The sequence below is a fragment of the Acomys russatus genome, chromosome 31 (assembly GCF_903995435.1).
Source record: "Acomys russatus chromosome 31, mAcoRus1.1, whole genome shotgun sequence".
NCBI classification, from domain to species: Eukaryota; Metazoa; Chordata; class Mammalia; order Rodentia; family Muridae; genus Acomys; species Acomys russatus.
In genome coordinates this window covers 17153669-17175171 of record NC_067167.1, presented here as the reverse complement: position 1 = coordinate 17175171, position 21503 = coordinate 17153669, and the positions used below count along the sequence as shown (strand labels likewise).

At 44.7% G+C, this 21503-nt stretch overlaps 1 protein-coding gene across 1 annotated transcript in view; it reads right to left on the bottom strand.

Moving 5' to 3' along the window:
- Nr2c1 (nuclear receptor subfamily 2 group C member 1) overlaps positions 1–21503 on the bottom strand; it is a 57869-nt gene that overhangs the window by 18952 nt on the left and 17414 nt on the right. The window contains exons 4-9 of the mRNA XM_051172891.1: positions 19983–20061; positions 17931–18110; positions 16280–16427; positions 16102–16192; positions 14443–14627; positions 13552–13714 (exon numbers count right to left, since the gene is read on the bottom strand). Of these exons, the coding sequence (XP_051028848.1) occupies positions 13552–13714; positions 14443–14627; positions 16102–16192; positions 16280–16427; positions 17931–18110; positions 19983–20061 (846 nt within the window). The remainder of the gene's footprint in view (positions 1–13551; positions 13715–14442; positions 14628–16101; positions 16193–16279; positions 16428–17930; positions 18111–19982; positions 20062–21503) is intronic.

The window sequence follows — 21503 nt, the reverse complement described above, 5'->3', positions numbered from 1 at the left end:
GCACACATAGGCATCCATGCAGGCAAAACACCCATACATACAAACGTCAAAACTTTAAAAATTGTACATACACACACAGATATATATATATATACACACATATATACATACATATATATATATATATCTGTGTGTGTTTATATATAAAAATTATATATATATATAAAATTTAAATAGACCTATAACCCCTAGTGGAATGGAAATAGTAACTAAAAGTCTCCTAACCAGGGCCAGACAGTTTTAGCACAGAATTCTACTAGCCTTTCAAAGAAGAGTTAATTCCAACCTCAAATTATTTCACAAAATAGAAACAGAAGGAATATTCTTGATCCATCTTGTGAGGCCACAGTTACCGTGATACCCAAACCACATAAAGACTCAACAAAAAAGAGAATTACAGACAAATTTCCCTTACGAGCACAGATGTAAAAATAATCAATAAAATACTTGCAAATTAAATCCAAGAAGACATCAAGAACATCACATCTGCCGGGAGGTGGTGACGCATGCCTTTAATCCGAGTACTCAGAGGGAGGCAGAGGCAGGTGGATCTCTCTGAGTTTGAGACCAGCCTGGTCTACAGAGGGAGTCCAGGAAAGCCAAGGCTACAAAAAGAAACCCTGTCTCAAACAACAACAACAACAAAAGATCATCCAGTAGGCTTCATCCTAGAGATGCAGGGATGGTTCAACATGCAAAAATCAGTAAATGTCATCTGCTATATAAATAAACTGCAAGAAAAAAGACCACATGATCATCTCATTGGATGTTGAAATAGCCTTTGACAAAATCCAACACCTCTTCATGACAAAGTCCTGGAGAAATTATGGCTACAAGGGACATACCTAAATGCAATGAAGGCAAGCCTATAGCTTATAGCCAACATCCAAGTAAATGGAGAGAAACACAAAGCAATCACACTATAATCATGAACAAGAGAAGGTTATCCAGGCTATCCACTCTTTTCATACCTGTTCAATAGAGTACTTGAAGTTTTAGCTGGAGCAGTAAGACAAGAGAAGGCGATCAAGGGGGTACAAATTGGAAAGGAAGAAGTCAAAGTATCACTATTTGCAGATGATATGATAGTAAATATAAGTGACACACAAAATTCTACCAAGGATAAGCACTAGAGTAAAGTGGCTAGATACAAAATTACTCAAATAAATTAGTGACCCTCTTATATACAAATGACAAATGGACTGAGAACGAAACCTGGGAAACAACACCTTTCACAATAGCCTCAAATAATATAAAATATATTAGAGTAACTCTAACCAAGCAAGTGAAAGACCTGTCTGATAAAAACCTTAAGTCTCCGAAGAAATAAGCTGAAGAAGATATGAGAAGATGGAAAGATGTCCCATGCACGTAAGATCAACAGAGGAAAAGGAGCCCGGGGTTCCTCCTCCAGGGACTGGCTGTACTGTGGCCATGGAAGGAAATTTAAACTGACCACAATTTTCCTATAGCTGAGGCTATAAAAGCGGCTTCTAGCTGGAAACTGCAGGGGGGGGGGGGTCATGAAAGGAGGCTCTTTGATCTGTAGATAGGCCTCTTTGCAGAGATCTCCAGTAAGCAGAATGTAAACTTACACCGGCTAGCCCTAGAAGGTTAACAGTAAAGCCCTGAGTCTGCTAACTTATTTGCGAATCTACAGAGAAATAAGAAATATGAGATAGAAAATAAACCACTCACACACACATATACACATTCAAGAGAAAATGTGGATGAAGTTAGGCATCTTAACTTCAACTGAAGTTAAGCTTCCCAATTTCACCTTACTTATACTTCTGAGAAAGGGGAATTACCTCATAGTCTAAAAAGGGCAATTAATCACAAAAACAGATAAATTCTAAAATACAACAGGTTACATGTTTTAAAGGTAAACATGCCTTATCTATGTATCTATTACATAAGTTCATATGACAAAGGTTGACAAGGCCTAAAGGTTAACAGGGTCTTAAACTTACAAGAAGATATGACTTTTCAATTAGATAGGACTGAGATAACTATATATTATCTAGATATCTCTTAGTTCATAATGATTTCAGGACAATAATTTTATCTGTCTTTCTTTCCCTTTTTTTGGTTTTTCGAGACAGGGTCTATCTGTGTTAGCCTTGGCTGTCCTGGACTTGCTTTGTAGACCGGGCTGGCCTCGAACTCACAGCAATCTGCCTGCCTCTGCCTCCCGAGTGCTGGGATTAAAGGGTTAGGCCAGCCTGGCTTATCTGTCTTTCATTCTAAGAAACAGTAAATTAAAAATGACAATGTATGTTGTCACAAAGTGACATGGTATAGGAATTATAACAGAAACGTTTGTATATTTAGACATTAAGGTTTGTATTTATTTTAGACATTTCTAGATAGCCCCATTATATCTTGGGTGCCATGCCTAGATTTATGGTGAATACCAGGATTCGTGGTGCCATCTGGAGTGAAGGCTTATCTGAGGCCACAAATCTGCTTCAAGGCTATCCCCTAATGAGGCATCTGGAGGTCCACAAAGGTATTTACTGTAGCCATAAGCTCTCTAGAATTGTTTTAGAATATCTAAAACAATTTAATTTTTCAAACTATCTGAATCAAATCAGAAATTCCATAATCAGGGATTAATTCATTTGAACAACAGTACATCCTCGACAAGATCCTATGGGAAGTTTGCTCAATCAGAGCTGGTCAATACCCAGAAAGTGACAGTTTACACCAGTGCCAGATATTTGTTCTTTTTGGTTTTTTGAGACAGGGTTTCTCTGTGTAACCTTGGCTGTCCTGGACTCACTTTGTAGACCAGGCTGGCTTTGAATGTAGCCTTTGTTGTCCTGGACTCGCTTTGTAGACCAAGTTGGCCTTCAACTCACAGTGATCCACCTGTCTCTGCATCCCTAAGTGCTGGGATTAAAGGCATGAGCCACCATGCCTGGCTCTAATGCCAGATTTTAGAGAGATGCAGCAGTGCACAATTGATCAGGTTGTCAGAGGTTGGAAGCAATTCTGGGGTGCATCACGGTACAAACCTTGCAAAATACCGATCCCTTCCAGAGATCTCTCATGCCTACTAAACTTCCCTACATCAATGGCTCTTGACATCATGTCAGACAGAGGCTTGAAGCAATTCTGGGTGTGCATCATGGTACAGACCTTGTGAAATACTGGTTCACCTCCTAGAAAGCCTACATGCCTAATGAGCTCCTTTAACAGGATGGCTCTTGGCAATGTTGATTGATGGAATTGAAAACTCAGATGTAGATCTACACATCTATGGACACATGAATTTTGACAATGAAGCCAGAAATACACACTGAATAAGGGAAAGCATCTTCAACAAATGGTGCTGGTCAAACTGGATGTCTGCATGTAGATGAATCCAAACAGATCCATATTTATCACCCTGCACAAAACTCAGATTAAAGACTTCAACATTAAACCAGATACACTGAACCCAAGTGATGAGAAAAGTGGGGGATAGCCTTGTACAACTTCCTGAAGAACACCAACAGCCGAGGCACTGAGATCAACAATTAATAAATGGGGCCTCAAGAAACTGGAAAGCTTCTGCAAGGCAAAGGACACTGTCAATAGGACAAAACAGCAGCCTACAGAATGGAAAAAGATTTTCATGAATTCCACCACTGACATAGGACTAACATCCAAAACATATTAAAACAAACAAACAAACAAACTCAAGAAAAACTAGACACCAACAAACCAAATAATCCAATTAAGAGTGGGCTATAGATCTAAACAGAATTTTCAACACAGAAAACTCAAATAGCTGAGAAACACTTAAAGAAACATTCAATCCAGCACTCGGGAAGCAGAGGCAGGCGGATCGCTGTGAGTTCAAGGCCAGCTTGGTCTACAAAGTGAGTCGAGGACAGCCAAGGCTACACAGAGAAACCCTGTGTCAAAACACAAAACAAAACAACAACAACAACAAAATGTTCAACATTCTCTTAGCTATCAGGGAAATGAAAATCAAACTACTTTGAGATTCTATCTTACACTTGTCAGAATGGCTAAGATCAACAGTGCAAGTGACAGTTCATGATGGCAAAGATGTGGACGAAGGGGCACATTCCTTTAATGCTGGTGGGAGTGCAAACTTGTACAGAGCCTATGGAAATCAGTATGGCAGCTCCTCAGATAATTGGGAATCAATCAACCTCAAGACCCAGTTATACCACTCTTGGGCATATCTCCAAGGGACGATCCACCCTACTACAAGGACACTTGCTCAACCATATTCATAGTGGCTTTATTTGTAATAGCCAGAAACTGGAAACAACCTAGAGGTCTCCACAACCAAAGAGTGGATGAAGAAAATGTGGTACATTTACACAATGGAGTATTACTCAACTGTTAAAAAAAATGACATCATGAGATTTAAAGGCAAATGGGTGAAATTAGAAAAAAATCATCCAGAAAGACAAATATGATCAGTGCCTTGTCCAGTGGTCACCAGAGAGGCTTCCTCCAGCCGCAGAGGGGAGCGGGCACATAGAGCCACAGCCTGACATTATGCAGACAGAGTCTAAACTGGAGGTCTCCACCAGGTCCCTCCCCTTGGAGCTCAGGGAACTTCATGGAAGAGGGGAAGAAATGATTGTAGGAGTCAGAGGGGATAGAGGACACCAGGAGAACAAGGCCCACTGAATCAAGTAAGGACTCATATGGGCTCACAGAGACTCAAGTGGCAAGCACGGGGCTTGCACGGGTCTGCACCAGGTCTTCTACATATATGTTACGGCTGCTAGGCTGGTGGTTTTGTGGGACTTCTACCAGTGGGAACAGATGACTGATTTCTTTTGCCTCATCTTAGGACTCTTTTTCTCCCGTTGGGCTGCCTTGATATGAAGGCTTTCGCCTTGCCTTATTGTGTCCTGTTTTGTCATGTTCGGTTGTTGTGTTTTGGAGAACTGCTCCTTTCTGAAGGGAAACAGAGGGGGAGTGGAGCTGGGGAAAGTGGGGGTGGGGAAGGGGGACGGGAACTGTGGTCTGGATGTATTGTATGAGCAAAGGATCTTTTTTCAATTTTAAAAGTAAGTGGGAAAAAAAAAAGTCTTCGTTTAAAATCAGGTAGAATTAGGTTTCCCTAATTATTACTTATAGGAGTAGAATATGGGACTGCCCTTTCCTTGTCTATTATGGTCTCAAATTCTGTGTTTTTATGTCGTGTGTATGTGTTTGTGTTTCTTTTTACTTCCGGTTTCTTTGGATTTTTTCCCCCTGTTTGTTTTAAAGGGACGGGGTGGGAGGATATATAGAGGAGATGGGGAAAGGAAAACCATGATCAGAATAGATTGTATGAAAAATATTATTTTCAATAGAATTAAAAAAAGAAGGTGGGACCACAAGCACACTAAAGTGTGTTATTTTCACCTGTAGTGCTGGGGAGCAAACTTAGGGCATTATGTATGTATGCTAGACAGATGCTCTACTGACCAAGCTACACCCCCAGCTTGATTTACCTGTTTATTAATACTGACAGCACCAAATGATGAGACAGGGAAACAGATGGTTTAAATCCTATATAAAAAAAATGGAAGAGCCGGGCATGGTGGCGCATGCCTTTAATCCCAGCACTTGGAAGGTGTGTGTGGGAAGCCAGCCTGGTCTACAAAAGCGAGTCCAGGACAGGCAGAACTGTTACACAGAGAAAACCTGTCTTGAAAAACCTAAAAAAAAAAAAAAAGAAAGAAAAAAAAAAAAGAAAAAACAAAAAAGAAAAGAGAAAAAAAAGAGAAGAAAATGGAGGAACTACTGACTGTCTTTTGAGGACTGAACCCTGGGGCCTTGTGCATGCTAAGAATGGATTCTATCAGCCAACAATACCTGCAGACTTATGAAAACAAAAAACAGAAAACAAAACTGTAAATGTTTACTGGAGCAGCAAAAACAAATAAACCAAAAAACAAACAAACAAACAAACAAACAAACCCACAACAACCCAATTCAGAAAACAGAAAACATTTCTTTAAAAATACCTCTGTGTGTGTGTGTGTATGTGTGTGTGTGTGTGTGTGTATGTGTGTGTGTGTGTGTGTGTGTGTGTTTGTGAGAGGTGTGGGGGGAGAGGGAGGAAGGGCAGGGAAGAGAGAGACGTATGTATACCTTCATGTATGTGTGCAAGGATATGCAGAGACCAGAGGTTAATGTGGAGTGTCTTCTTCTATTGCCCTCCACGTTTTTCTTTTTATTATTGTGCATGTGACATGTGCATACGAGGATGGGTGTGTGCCATGGTGTGCATGTGACATGTGCATACGAGGATGGGTGTGCGCCATGGTGTGCATGTGACATGTGCATACGAGGATGGGTGTGCGCCATGGTGTGCATGTGACACGTGCATACGAGGATGGGTGTGTGCCATGGTGTGCATGTGACACGTGCATACGAGGATGGGTGTGTGCCATGGTGTGCATGTGACACGTGCATACGAGGATGGGTGTGCGCCATGGTGTGCATGTGACACGTGCATACGAGGATGGGTGTGTGCCATGGTGTGCATGTGACACGTGCATACGAGGATGGGTGTGTGCCATGGTGTGCCTGTGACACGTGCATACGAGGATGGGTGTGTGCCATGGTGTGCATGTGACACGTGCATACGAGGATGGGTGTTTGCCATGGTGTGCATGTGACACGTGCATACGAGGATGAGTGTGTGCCATGGTGTGCCTGTGACACGTGCACACGAGGATGGGTGTGTGCCATGGTGTGCATGTGACACGTGCATACGAGGATGGGTGTGTGCCATGGTGTGCATGTGACACGTGCATACGAGGATGGGTGTGCGCCATGGTGTGCATGTGACACGTGCATACGAGGATGGGTGTGCGCCATGGTGTGCATGTGACACGTGCATACGAGGATGAGTGTGTGCCATGGTGTGCATGTGACACGTGCACACGAGGATGGGTGTGTGCCATGGTGTGCATGTGACACGTGCACACGAGGATGGGTGTGCGCCATGTGTGCATGTGACACGTGCATACGAGGATGGGTGTGTGCCATGGTGTGCATGTGACACGTGCATACGAGGATGTGTGTGTGCCATGGTGTGCATGTGACATGTGCATACGAGGATGGGTGTGTGCCATGGTGTGCATGTGATACGTGCATACGTGTACGAGTGTGTGCCATGGTGTGCATGTGACACGTGCATACGAGGATGGGTGTGTGCCATGGTGTGCATGTGACACGTGCATACGTGTACGAGTGTGTGCCATGGTGTGCATGTGACACGTGCATACGAGGATGGGTGTGTGCCATGGTGTGCATGTGACATGTGCATACGAGGATGGGTGTGTGCCATGGTGTGTATGTGACACGTGCATACGAGGATGGGTGTGTGCCATGGTGTGCATGTGATACGTGCATACGAGGATGAGTGTGTGCCATGGTGTGCATGTGACACGTGCATACGAGGATGGGTGTGTGCCATGGTGTGCATGTGACACGTGCATACGAGGATGGGTGTGTGCCATGGTGTGCATGTGACACGTGCATACGAGGATGAGTGTGTGCCATGGTGTGCATGTGACACGTGCACACGAGGATGGGTGTGTGCCATGGTGTGCATGTGACACGTGCATACGAGGATGGGTGTGTGCCATGGTGTGCATGTGACACGTGCATACGAGGATGGGTGTGCGCCATGGTGTGCATGTGACACGTGCATACGAGGATGGGTGTGTGCCATGGTGTGCATGTGACACGTGCATACGAGGATGAGTGTGTGCCATGGTATGCATGTGACACGTGCACACGAGGATGGGTGTGTGCCATGGTGTGCATGTGACACGTGCATACGAGGATGGGTGTGCGCCATGGTGTGCATGTGACACGTGCATACCAGGATGGGTGTGTGCCATGGTGTGCATGTGACACGTGCATACGAGGATGGGTGTGTGCCATGGTGTGCATGTGACATGTGCATACGAGGATGGGTGTGTGCCATGGTGTGCATGTGATACGTGCATACGTGTACGAGTGTGTGCCATGGTGTGCATGTGACACGTGCATACGAGGATGGGTGTGTGCCATGGTGTGCATGTGACACGTGCATACGTGTACGAGTGTGTGCCATGGTGTGCATGTGACACGTGCATACGAGGATGGGTGTGTGCCATGGTGTGCATGTGACACGTGCATACGAGGATGAGTGTGTGCCATGGTGTGCATGTGACACGTGCATACGAGGATGGGTGTGTGCCATGGTGTGCATGTGACACGTGCATACGAGGATGGGTGTGTGCCATGGTGTGTATGTGACACGTGCATACGAGGATGGGTGTGTGCCATGGTGTGCATGTGACATGTGCATACGAGGATGGGTGTGTGCCATGGTGTGTATGTGACACGTGCATACGAGGATGGGTGTGTGCCATGGTGTGCATGTGATACGTGGCATACGTGTACGAGTGTGTGCCATGGTGTGCATGTGACACGTGCATACGAGGATGGGTGTGTGCCATGGTGTGCATGTGACACGTGCATACGAGGATGAGTGTGTGCCATGGTGTGCATGTGACACGTGCATACGAGGATGGGTGTGTGCCATGGTGTGCATGTGACACGTGCATACGAGGATGGGTGTGTGCCATGGGTGTGTATGTGACACGTGCATACGAGGATGGGTGTGTGCCATGGTGTGCATGTGACATGTGCATACGAGGATGGGTGTGTGCCATGGTGTGTATGTGACACGTGCATACGAGGATGGGTGTGTGCCATGGTGTGCATGTGATACGTGCATACGAGGATGAGTGTGTGCCATGGTGTGCTGTGACACGTGCATACGAGGATGGGTGTGTGCCATGGTGTGCATGTGACACGTGCATACGAGGATGAGTGTGTGCCATGGTGTGCATGTGATACGTGCATACGAGGATGAGTGTGTGCCATGGTGTGCATGTGATACGTGCATACGAGGATGAGTGTGTGCCATGGTGTGCATGTGACACGTGCATACGAGGATGGGTGTTTGCCATGGTGTGCATGTGACACGTGCATACGAGGATGGGTGTGTGCCATGGTGTGCATGTGATACGTGCATACGAGGATGGGTGTGTGCCATGGTGTGCATGTGACACGTGCATACGAGGATGGGTGTGTGCCATGGTGTGCATGTGACACGTGCATACGAGGATGGGTGTGTGCCATGGTGTGCATGTGACACGTGCATACGAGGATGGGTGTGTGCCATGGTGTGCATGTGACACGTGCATACGAGGATGAGTGTGTGCCATGGTGTGCATGTGATACGTGCATACGAGGATGGGTGTGTGCCATGGTGTGCATGTGACACGTGCATACGAGGATGAGTGTGTGCCATGGTGTGCATGTGACACGTGCATACGAGGATGGGTGTGTGCCATGGTGTGCATGTGATACGTGCATACGAGGATGGGTGTGTGCCATGGTGTGCATGTGACACGTGCATACGAGGATGGGTGTGTGCCATGGTGTGCATGTGACACGTGCATACGAGGATGGGTGTGTGCCATGGTGTGCATGTGACACGTGCATACGAGGATGGGTGTGTGCCATGGTGTGCATGTGACACGTGCATACGAGGATGGGTGTGTGCCATGGTGTGCATGTGACACGTGCATACGAGGATGGGTGTTTGCCATGGTGTGCATGTGACACGTGCATACGAGGATGGGTGTGTGCCATGGTGTGCATGTGACATGTGCATACGAGGATGGGTGTGTGCCATGGTGTGCATGTGACACGTGCATACGAGGATGGGTGTGTGCCATGGTGTGCATGTGATACGTGCATACGTGTACGAGTGTGTGCCATGGTGTGCATGTGACACGTGCATACGAGGATGGGTGTGTGCCATGGTGTGCATGTGACACGTGCATACGAGGATGGGTGTGTGCCATGGTGTGCATGTGACACGTGCATACGAGGATGGGTGTGTGCCATGGTGTGCATGTGACACGTGCATACGAGGATGGGTGTGTGCCATGGTGTGCATGTGATACGTGCATACGTGTACGAGTGTGTGCCATGGTGTGCATGTGACACGTGCATACGAGGATGGGTGTGTGCCATGGTGTGCATGTGACACGTGCACACGAGGATGGGTGTGTGCCATGGTGTGCTGTGCAGGTCAGAGCAGAGCTTTCAGAAAGCAATTCTCTCCACTGTGCATCTCAGGGGTCAAACTCCACTGAGTCATCTCCCCGCTGGCTCCTCGCCTTGTTCCTGGGACAGGGTTGCTCCCTGAATCTGAAGTCACTGATACAGCAAGCCTATGGCCGGTGAGCTCCAGGGAGCTTCCGGTACCTCTCCGCATCTGTTTGATGCTCTGTTCCAGATGCTGCTGACCTGAACTTGGGTCCTCACGCTATGTGGAGCACTTAGGAACTGAGCCACCTTCCCCAGACCCACAAAACGATGAAAAGAAGCAAGTGAATGTCAAGCGCCTTAGAAACAAGGATGTAGCTGTTTTTACACAGGGATAAGTGCAAACGTTTTGGGGAGTGTAGCATTTCAGAATTGCCTGAGGTGAGTAGAGGGGGAGTGAAAACTTAGGTGAACTACTCTAATAGAACACCCGGTCCTGTGGATAAGGGGTGCTACAAAAGAAGAACACAGAACAACACAGAACGCTGGTGAGCTAGGTGTGGCGGCACCTGTCTGTCATCACAGCACATTACTAGCACCGGGAGTTCACAACCAGCTTAGGCTACGCAGCAAGACCCCGTCTCAAAAGCCAAAGTAACAGAGATCCACGCAAGAAAACAACACCCTCCAAAAGACCTCAGCACACGTTGCCAAATAGTTTTAAACTGCCTTTTAGACAAGAGAATGCTAGTGGTATGCTTTCCTTACTTGCCTTTGGCAAGTATCTCTCTAGTGCAGCTTCTAGGTCAAAATTCTAACTGTCAGAATAAAACTTAAACATTTGACTCGTCAGGAGACATGGCTTCTCCTCCGAGGTTCTGTGACTCTGGATTAGGTACTCGGGTGACTGCTGGGCTGCTGTGAACACCAGGAGCTGCGGTCTCAGCACTCACATCTGGATCTCAGCACTTACATCTGGACGCTGAGATGTGTGGGCAAGGCTAAGAATGGCACGTGCCAGAGGCGATGGAAACTTGACTTGGAGTGTGGCCTGTGACTTGGACTTTAAAAGGTCATGTGACACAGCCTGACCTGAATCCCACACGAGCAATGGCAGCTACGGAATATAATGATTTTTAGGACAGGGTCTTGCTACATTTTAAGTTGTCAAGTGACATAGTGGGTTGATTTTTTTTTAAACAAAGATTATGCTAGTTTCAGAACCCAGGAAAGATGGAGAAGATAAACAGAACATAATAATATTACAGTGACAATTCAAACTATAACTTTAAAAGAGTTTTAAAATACAGCCATGAAGCCGGGCGCGGTAGCGCATGCCTTTAATTCCAGCACTCAGGAAGGCAGAGGCAGGCGGATTTCTGAGTTCGAGGCCAGCCTGGTCTACAAAGTGAGTCTAGGACAGCCAAGGCTACACAGAGAAACCCTGTCTTGAAAACCTTCCCCCAAAAAGAAGAAAAAAAAATTGAGAGAGAGAGAGAAAACCCACCAAATTCAGAAAGAACAGTCAAAGGTTGAATTTGTTTAGTTCTCTGTCCAGAGCATTTATTTCATACAATTAAAGATATGAGGACCAATGTAAGGAAGTTCAATGGCTCCTGTCTAAAGCAGCTGCTGGTCCTGGCTTGCACGGGGGCTCTGCCTACATCTCTCTTGCTGTCCTTCCTCCAGTCTAAGTCCAGAGCAGGAAATGAAACTGAGAGCACAGAAGAATGTGTTTTATTTAGAATATGAAAGAACAACGGGCAAGAGCATTTTTGCCTCGACCCACCCTTGATTGTGGCACCAACAGTTACTTTTAAGCACGGCATTAATTATTCTCATTATCTTTTCTTTTATGGTCTGTGAATATATATATATATATATATATATATATATTTATTTATTTATTTATTTATTTATTTTTTGTGCAATGCAGATACAAGGCTTGAAGCTGGGAGGTGGTGGCAACAAGCCTTTAATCCCAGCACTCGGGAGGAAGAGGCAGAGGCCTCTGAGTTCGAAGCCAGCCTGGTCTCTAAAGTGAGTTCCAGGACAGCCAGAGCTACACAGAAAAACCCTGTCTCGAAAAACAGAAACAAACACAAATCACTTGAATTTTTTCTGTTATCTTTAGTAAAATTCTACATAACTGGTTTCTTTGATGTATTTAATTGGTATATCATGTTGCAGCAATTACTAAACCATAGTTAACATTTTCTGTGGCTATTTCAACCAAGCTGAATTTTGAAATAGCAATCTATGTCTATAGTTTTTGGCTTATGATACACTTATTTTCTGTCCATTATTTTAAGTTGAAGTACAGACACTTACTTCATAGTTTTAAGTGTTTTCCTAAGAAATGTAGAAAAGTTTATAATCTATTGTAAATCATTCTAAAGTGTTCCAGAACTGCTATGGATTGCTATGTCCACTCAGTTATTTTGCACAAGCCTTTCTTTCTTTCTTTCTTTTTTTTCTTTAAAGATTTGTTTATTTATTATGTATACAGTGCACATCAGATCACATTATAGATGGTTTTGAGCCACCATGTGGTTGCTGGGAATTGAACTCAGGACCTCTGGAAGAGCAGTCAGTGCTCTTAACCTCTGAGCCATCTCTCCAGCACAGGCCTTTCTAACAGCATTCACAACTGGCAGAGCAAAGATCCAAGTAGGGGGTCAATTGTGGTGTTAATGAGGTCTCAGTGGGGGGCCACACCCACAGCTCTGTTCAGCACATTAATTTGAATAATAAATCAATTATTTGAGAGTTATTTCTTAGGCTTTGTATGTATATATGTATGTATGCAAGTATATATGTTTTTAATGGTCTACCTGTTTTGCTTGCATTATGAGTGTGTTCAGAGGCTGAGGAGAGGGGCAGTGGTGGAGCGCTTGCCTAGCATACGTAGGGCCATATACGTAGTGTGTACATAGACTTTTATCCCCAGCACCATTGCAAGATGTATTTAGGAGAACAAACTGAATTTCAAATGCTCCTTTTCCAAAATGGTTTTTAAAAGCACTAACAGCTAAAAACCTAACACTAAAATGCATCATGTGCACCCTCAGACAATAATGCTGTAGGGGAGAAAGGTAACTCACACATTCATCGTATTTATCTTAAACATTTCTAACATAAGAGCAAAATGTCTGGGTCTCAGATACCAATTTATGCTAAGAGAGTAGCAGTATATTCAGTTCACGATGGGTGTCCATGCTTAATGAAAGCAAAAGCAACGGCTTCTGAAATCTAACCAACTAACTGCGCTATCATGACTGACCGACAGCAAGCTGGCCCACTGTCTTCGATAGCAGGGCGAGCATGTTTTGGTTTCAGTCCCAAAATTCTACCAGGGGTACCTTTAACTTTAAAAGTTGGCAGGCAAATTTTGATGGTTGAAAAGAAGATCAAAGTCGAACAGTAACATAACATTAAAAAAATAATAATAAATAAAGATACCCTGAAAACTACATGTGACTCGCTGAGAAGTGGCCCCTCTTTCTCCATGTAGCCCGACTCGCCAGCAGTTAGATGCATGTTTCCTTCCATGCCCTCTATGGAGCTCTGACAGGAGGCTGCGCTTTCTCCGGGAGGCAACGCTTTGGCAAGAGTGTCAAATGCCCTATAGGGAGACATCAGAGGCTATGAGCATGACCAATCCCCATCAATAAAATGAAATTCTTATACAAAATTCTGGAGTTATGATTCAAGTCAAAGGGCTGTGGGACTAGCTCAGTAGGAGACCAGAGACCGCCTGCCAGGTAGGCATTAGGCCCCAGGTTCCATACCTAGGACTGTGGAGAGGGAGGGTTAAGCCTGAAAAGTCTTTTGCAAATAGGGCAGGGGTGCGGCTCAGTGGTAGAAGGTTTGTGTAGTGTACAGGAGGCCCTGGACCCCCACCTCCAGTGCCAGCGTCTGGGAGAGGTACTCACAGGCACCACAACAACAACTAGCCAGGCTTCAGAAACCAGAGCTTTCTTGTATGACACTGCTGCGTTGCAGTGACCTCTGTGACTATCCACATCACAAAATCAACACATTGAACTTAGTGGGTGCAGTTTGAAGTATTGCATATTACCATAGTACCAATCTCTCTACTTGTAGAGAAAGTTATTCATGTCAGAGTTCAGCAGTTGTTTTATGCTATGCACTTACTGCTCATGAAACTCAGGAGAAGGGCTCAGCAAGGTTGCACTAAAGGCAGATTTTCGGTTAACCCTTACGATGCCTTACGTTTTCTAAGTCTTATAGAAATACTGTTTTCAGGAACTTTTATAGATAAACTTTAATGCAAAAACATTTTGCTCAATTGAAAGGAAACCTGGAGAGATGGCACCAAACAGCCCTTACCTTGAGACATCACTATTGGTCTGGCCATCGTGATGAAATGCACAGAAGGGCGCATCACCATTGCGCAAGCTCTCCACTACAGGCATATCGCTACCACTGGGAGATAGGGCCTTGGCTTTGCCGAGATTTGCTAATGACGTGACCACACTGGCCAGTGTGCTTAAGTCTCCCTGGTGTGATTCAGCCTTTAAGAAAAAAGAAAAAAAGCACTAATGTTTTGCAAAGTGGGAATATCAAATCCAAGTATCAAATTCTAGGTTATGAAATACTAAAATAAAAGCATATTAATAAATCGCCACGTGTGGTGGCGCACGCCTTTAATCCCAGCACTTGGGAGGCAGAAGCAGAGGCAGGGGCAGCTGGATCACTGTGAGTTCAAGGCCAGCTTGGTCTACAAAGTGAGTCCAAGACAGCCAAGGCTACACACACACACACACACACACACACACACACACACACAGAGAGAGAGAGAGAGAGAGAGAGAGAGACAGACAGACAGACAGAGAGAGACAGAGACACAGAGAGAGACAGAGAGAGAAAGAGAGACAGAGGAGACAGAGAGAAAAAGAGACAGAGAAAAAAAAAAAGAACCAAAGTCTCTCCAATGCTGTAACTGAAGCCACTGCCCAGGAAAAGCAGGGAAATTCTTCACAGTCTTTGGCTCTTTCAACTGTCAAAGCAATGAGTTGACTGACACTCAGTAACTTCTCATAATGACACATGAGCTTTTGGATATATTTCCAAGTCAAAGGCTTTTATATATGCAACACTTTGATGTATGAGATCCTTTTGGGGTTGGGGAGATCCACCGGTGGTTAAAGTGCTTGGCATTACATTTTAGGAGCTGGGATTAAACCAAGAACCTCACATAAGCATATATTCTTCCACTGAACAATGCGCTAGGACTTTGGGGTTGTGAGTGCTGCAGAGGCAGAGTCCAATACAGGTGGGAGAAAGTCTTATCCCAGGAACCTCCTATCTTTTTAGGGCTAGCAGACAGAACACTCACATCCATAAATAAAATCTTTTAAAAGAGAAAACAGGAATTGTTGCTCTATAGCATGGGGATTAAAGGTTCAAACTTTAGGAGAATGGGGTTGGGGGGGATTAGGGCGGTGGGTGTGAGAGGGTGAGGGGGGGTTGGGGGGTGGGTGTGAGAGGGGGTGGGGGGTTAAGGGGTGTGTGTGAGAGGGGGGTGAGGAGCATGGTTAGGGGGTGGGTGTGAGAGGGAGTGAGGGGAGGTTAGGGGGTGGGTGTGAGAGGGAGTGAGGGGGGGTGGTTAGGGGGTAGGTGTGAGGGGGAGTGAAGGGGGGCGGTTAGGGGGTGGGTGTGAGAGGGGGTAGGGGGGGTTAGGGGGTGGGTGTGAGAGGGCGTGAGGGGGGGGTAGGGGGTGGGTGTGAGAGGGAATGAGGGAGGAGTTAGGGGGAGGGAGTGAGGGGGGTTAGGGGGTGGGTGTGAGAGGGGGTGAGGGGGGGCTAGGGGTGGGTGTGAGAGGGGGTGAGGGGGGGTTAGGGGGTGGGTGTGAGAGGGAGTGAGGGGGTGGTTAGGGGGTGGGTGTGAGGGGGGTGGGTGGGGTTAGGGGGTGGGTGTGAGAGGGGGTGAGGGGGTGGTTAGGGGGGGGGTGTGAGGGGGGTAGGCACTTTAAATTGTGCTACATACCTTATCTGGTGTCATCAGCATATCTGATTCTGTTTTTATTCCTGACTGGTGAATATTCACGAACATTCCTGAATCCAACAGTCCAGATGACCTGTCACAAATGAAGGACAACTTTTAGCCTTACTAGATCTGGGAGGAGAAGCAAATGACTGGCTACTTAATGTCAGCGGTAGGGCACCTGGCGGTCTCGCTGTCCGTTACAAAGGTTGGCATGGCGGCCAGAGGGCTTCGTAGGTCTTTGCGGATGTAGATTTTTTCTGTTGAAGCTGCACAGTTAGAAGATTTTTCTCTGGATATTTCTATGGGTTTTCTCTCACACTGAACAGCTATAAAAACATGATAGATAATTACACAATGCAGACGCTATGGAGCTTTTAAAATCTAAATGTCTTATCGCCAACATGGCTAAGAGACACTGCTTCTGGCTGGATTTCAAAGCGACCATCAATCTTTTCAGAGTCTGCACATCAACAATGTCACTCGCTATTTGTAAAACTGGTCAACTGACGTCTTATTCTCACTTCTTTCTATTTCAGCACTCCCATGGTAGAAAAACAGAACTCTTTTTTTTTTTTTTTTTTTTCGGTTTTTCGAGACAGGGTTTCTCTGTGTAGCCTTGGCTGTCCTGGACTCACTTTGTAGACCAAGCTGGCCTCAAACTCACAGCAATCCGCCTGCCTCTGCCTCCCAAGTGCCGGCATTAAAGGCGTGCGCCACGATACCCAGTGGAAAACAGGACTCTTAAGAAGCCTCACTATTGAGAAGAAAGACTGAGGCGAGACGTCCCTTACATGCACAGTTAAAGAAAAAGACACTTGACCAATTGAAGATCATACTAATAAAGAGGGTCTAGTGGAGCCTTTCTAGTTAAGAAATAAATATGCATGTATTACACATATGTTCATCTATACAACATGAAGGATCTGTAAGAATTTTGTAAAAACTACAGAGGCAGCAAGGCATTTGTTAAATGTACAGTTTCCTTTGAGGTAGAGGGAACAGCAAACTGTCAGAACTCAAAACTAAGCGCAGCCACCTATTAGATGTCTGGCCTTGAGTTGCCAACCTTTGTCTGTTAAGGTCCTGACAGTACAGGCGGCCGCAGAGAACTGCCCCGAGACTGCGCAGACCCACACACAAGGAACAGCTTTGGGCACAGATGGTGCAGTTAGTTTGTATTAGCTGCTGTTACAAAGATCACATTCTGAGGATCAGTTACAAAGCACGCTGGCAGCTAGCTGCTTTAATGACACACAGTTTTTAATTTTATAATGTAACATTAACAATACTACAGAGAGTTTAGGAAAGACAATAAAATCACTAAAAAGTTCTATCACGCACATTAAGATTTTTAAATTCCGATACAACTTACAAAAATCATTTGGGTGCTAAGTGCCTGCTGGAAATGCGTGCTTGTCACAGGAGTAATCAAAAAATATTTGTTTATTAAATAATAAATACATATGTACATATTCTATTTTTAGTTGGACTATGTCACAGCTTGAACAAGAATGCTGGAGGAAGTGTGCTGATGTGAGTGAAATCTGAGGGCTTATACCCTCACTCCACTTTCTCCACGGGGCTAAAATGGGATCAGCCTGCTCCCTGCTTCTGTTGGCTCACTATGCCTTCACCGCTCTCTGCAACCATAAACCCAAATAAGCTTTTTCTCCCCTCAGCTCCTTTAGTCATGACATTGAATCACAGCTACAGAAAAGTAACTAAGTAACTAGGCACTATACTTGAGCTACTTAGATTTGCTAACTTGTCTCCGCTTTCCAAATCTGCTGCATTCTTACAAACCTTAACCCTTTAAAGCAAGTACGTACAGTCTTGTTTCATTCCAAAGGCGATGCACCGCTGCAGCCTGCAGTATTGGCAGCGGTTCCGGTGGTGCTTGTTAATAATGCAGTCTTTCGATCCTCGACATGAATATACTAAGTTTTTCCGGATGCTTCTTTTAAAAAATCCTTTGCAGCCTTCGCAAGTTATCGCTCCATAATGACGTCCTGAGGATGACGTGTTTAAGAAAACACAAAATGTGCTATAGGTTAGAAGTGAAACAAATTCACCTTTTTCTATTAAAACGACAATATATAAGATGAAATTGTGATTTTGAGATTCTGACACATTTTCTAAGGATTTATTTAAGTAGAGATTCAAACAGACATATCCTGTGGTTAAGTTTAATAATACGGTTTTAAATTTTATAATGTAAGCTGGGTGTGGTGGCACATGCCTTTAATTTCAGCACTCAGGAGGCAGAGGCAGGCGGATGGCTGTGAGTTCAAAGCCAGCCTGGTCTACAAAGTGAGTCTAGGAAAAAAAAAATTATAATGTAACATTAAAAGTGTTAAGGAACTTAGGAAAGAAAACAAGATCATCATCAAAAATTCTATTATGCACATTAAAAATTTTAATTCTGAGAAATCCTACAAAATATAGTTTAGTCATATATCATATAGCAGTGTTTTGTTTTTATTTCCTCTTGCTCAGAATTAAATACACCACCTTATACATGCTAGGCAAGCATTCTAGCACCAACCTGTGTCCTTTGGGTATAAGAGATACCTTGGTATTAACTCTATGCTCCAGAAAAATTTAATAATCTTTCTTTGTGAGTTTTCCACTTCTTCTTCCTTTTTTTTTTTTTTTTTTTTTTAGACAAAGTTCTCTGTGTAACAGTCCTGGCTACCTATCATGGACTCACTTTTGTAGACCAGGTTGGCCTAGAACTCACAGCAACCCACTGGTCATTGCCTCCCAAGTGCTGGGATTAAAGGCGTGTACCACAACACCCGGCTTAAAACTTCTTAATAAAGCTGTGGCTAAGAGTCCAGGATGGGGTGGCGAGGCGTGGTGGCGCACGTCTTCAATCCCAGCACTCGGGAGGCAGAGGCAGGCGGATCGCTGTGAGTTCGAGGCCAGCCTGGACTACAAAGTGAGTCCAGGATGGCCAAGGCTACACAGAGAAACCCTGTCTCGAAAAAACCAAAAAAAAAAAAAAAAAGAGTCCAGGATGGATTCCCAGCACTCACCTACAGCTATCACCTGTAATTCTAGTTCCAGGGGATTTGACACCCTCTTCTAGCCTCCACGGGTGTCAGGCCTGCACAGGCAGGCACACACAGACACACGCACGCACATACCACACAGACACAGCCAGGTAAGCTTCTTATACACATATTACATTTTGGTTAGCTTGTTATTTCACCAGCCACTTGTTTAGTATAATAGTAACAAATTACACATACTCAGGGAAAAGTGCTCAGGGAGGTTTTTGTAACGAAATTTAAAAAAAAAAAAAAAAAAATTAGCAAACATAATGTGGGCCCACTGACATCTGTGCTTACATGTGACCGGGCATGAGTATGTATTTCTGACAGGACACAAGCTATGGTCAGAACCAAGATGGCTTATCTCTGAGCACTGATAACTGACTCTGAGCACATCTCACCCGAGTCTTCGAGTCGCACTTCCCCAGCGGACCCCATCCAACCACAGCAGCTAAGCAGGGGTGGGCTTGGTTTACTCTGACTTCCTAAAGCTGGGGTGGGGGAAGTGTGTTAACGGCACATTAACAATACGTCGTATTACTAAAGGCCACGATTCCTTTGGCAAATTTAATTTTTACATTTAAAACTTTTCTATGTATTTACTTACGAACAGTGAAATGAAAACAAACATCTTATAACATTATAAATCAAAGCAAATGGCACTGAAGAAACAAATGAAACAAAACAGAGAAAATGAAGTTTTATAAAGCCACAAATACGAAGCATAAAACAACACTTTCTATTCATTTTTCAACTTTAGAGGGAACACAGTAGAGTAGCACTTCATTTAACAGTATAACACATGCAGAATTCTTTTAATCATACCTGATGCTTTGTCTCCGCATACTACACAAAGATCAAAAACCTTATTTGGTCCCTGGTCAGGAGAATTTTCTGTTAAGAGCTTTTAAAAGAAGGAAGATGCATTATCAGTCAGCAGCACTGTCACAGGGTCCAACAGAGGAAGACTGCAGAGCCAGGGTACCCTTTTACCAGACAGAAGTTCCTATTACAGCGGGCAGATCTTTTTTTTTTTTTTTAAATTTATTTTTTTATTTTTTTTACGGCGGGCAGATCTTAAGAGTAGCTCAACCCCTACCCAGATCTAGCCAATGGTCAGAACATTCTCCACAGTTGAGTGGAGAGTGGGATATAACTTTCTCACGTACTCTGGTGCCTCACATTTGACCATATCCCCTAGAGGGGGAGGCCTGGTGGCACTCAGAGGAAGGACAGCAGGTTACCAAGAAGAGACTTGATACCCTATGAGCATATACAGGGGGAGGTAATCCCCCTCAGGAACAGTCATAGGGGAGGGGAATAATGGGAAAATGGGGGGAGGGAAGAATGGGAGGATACAAGGGATGGGATAACCATTGAGATGTAACAAGAATAAATTAATTAAAAAAAAAAAAAAAAAAAAAGAGTAGCTCAACCGCTAGCTCCTTTCACACGTAGGCAAAAACTTCAGTGATACACAGGGCAGACACTTTGAGTGTCCTTTCACTTGTTCCACAGCAGTGGCAACAATTCCATTGAGAAACCAAAATGAATGGGCCCTGGGGACAGTACCTTTGATCCTAGTACTGTGGGGATTGGGTGGGGAAGGCTGTGGGTGGGGAGGGGGAGGAGTCTTTGTGAATTCAAGGCCAGTCTGGTCTACTTAGTTCCAGTCCAGCCATGGATATGTAATGAGACTCTTTCTTGAACCCAGAACACCAAAACCCAACTGGTGGTGGTGACTCAGTGGTTTAGAGCACTTGCTGCTCTCGCAGAGGACATGGGTTCGGTTCCCAGCACCCACATCAGGGAGTTCACAACCAATTTGAAAGTCTAGTTCCAGGGACTGAGGTGAGGCCTTCCTTCCTCTGGCCTCCCCAGGCACCGACATACATGTTCCACATGCAGATATCCTCAAGCGCGGACATACATACAAATTGTTAAAAAGTTCAACACACAGATACACGGGATGTTTTTAAATGTAAGCCACTCATACACACTGATAGTATCAGATGAAATATGTCTAATTCTTCCAAAAGTTCTAAGACCTTTCATGACATGTGTCTTTGTGACAAATGGACCAGCATGACAAACGTGTAAAATAAAGCTGGGCATGGTCATGCACGGCTGCTGTGCAGAGCCCTTGGGAGGCTACGGAACAAGGATCTTTGATTTCAGAGCAGCCCGGGCTACAAAGTGAGACCCTGTGTCGAATGAAAGAGCCCTGCTGCCTCCAAACCCCAATACGATAGCATAAAAAGATAGCTGTGGATTTTCTTTTAAAGAAAGGGAGTTATAAATAAATGTTATGCAATTAATTATAGTTATACAAATATGACTGCTACG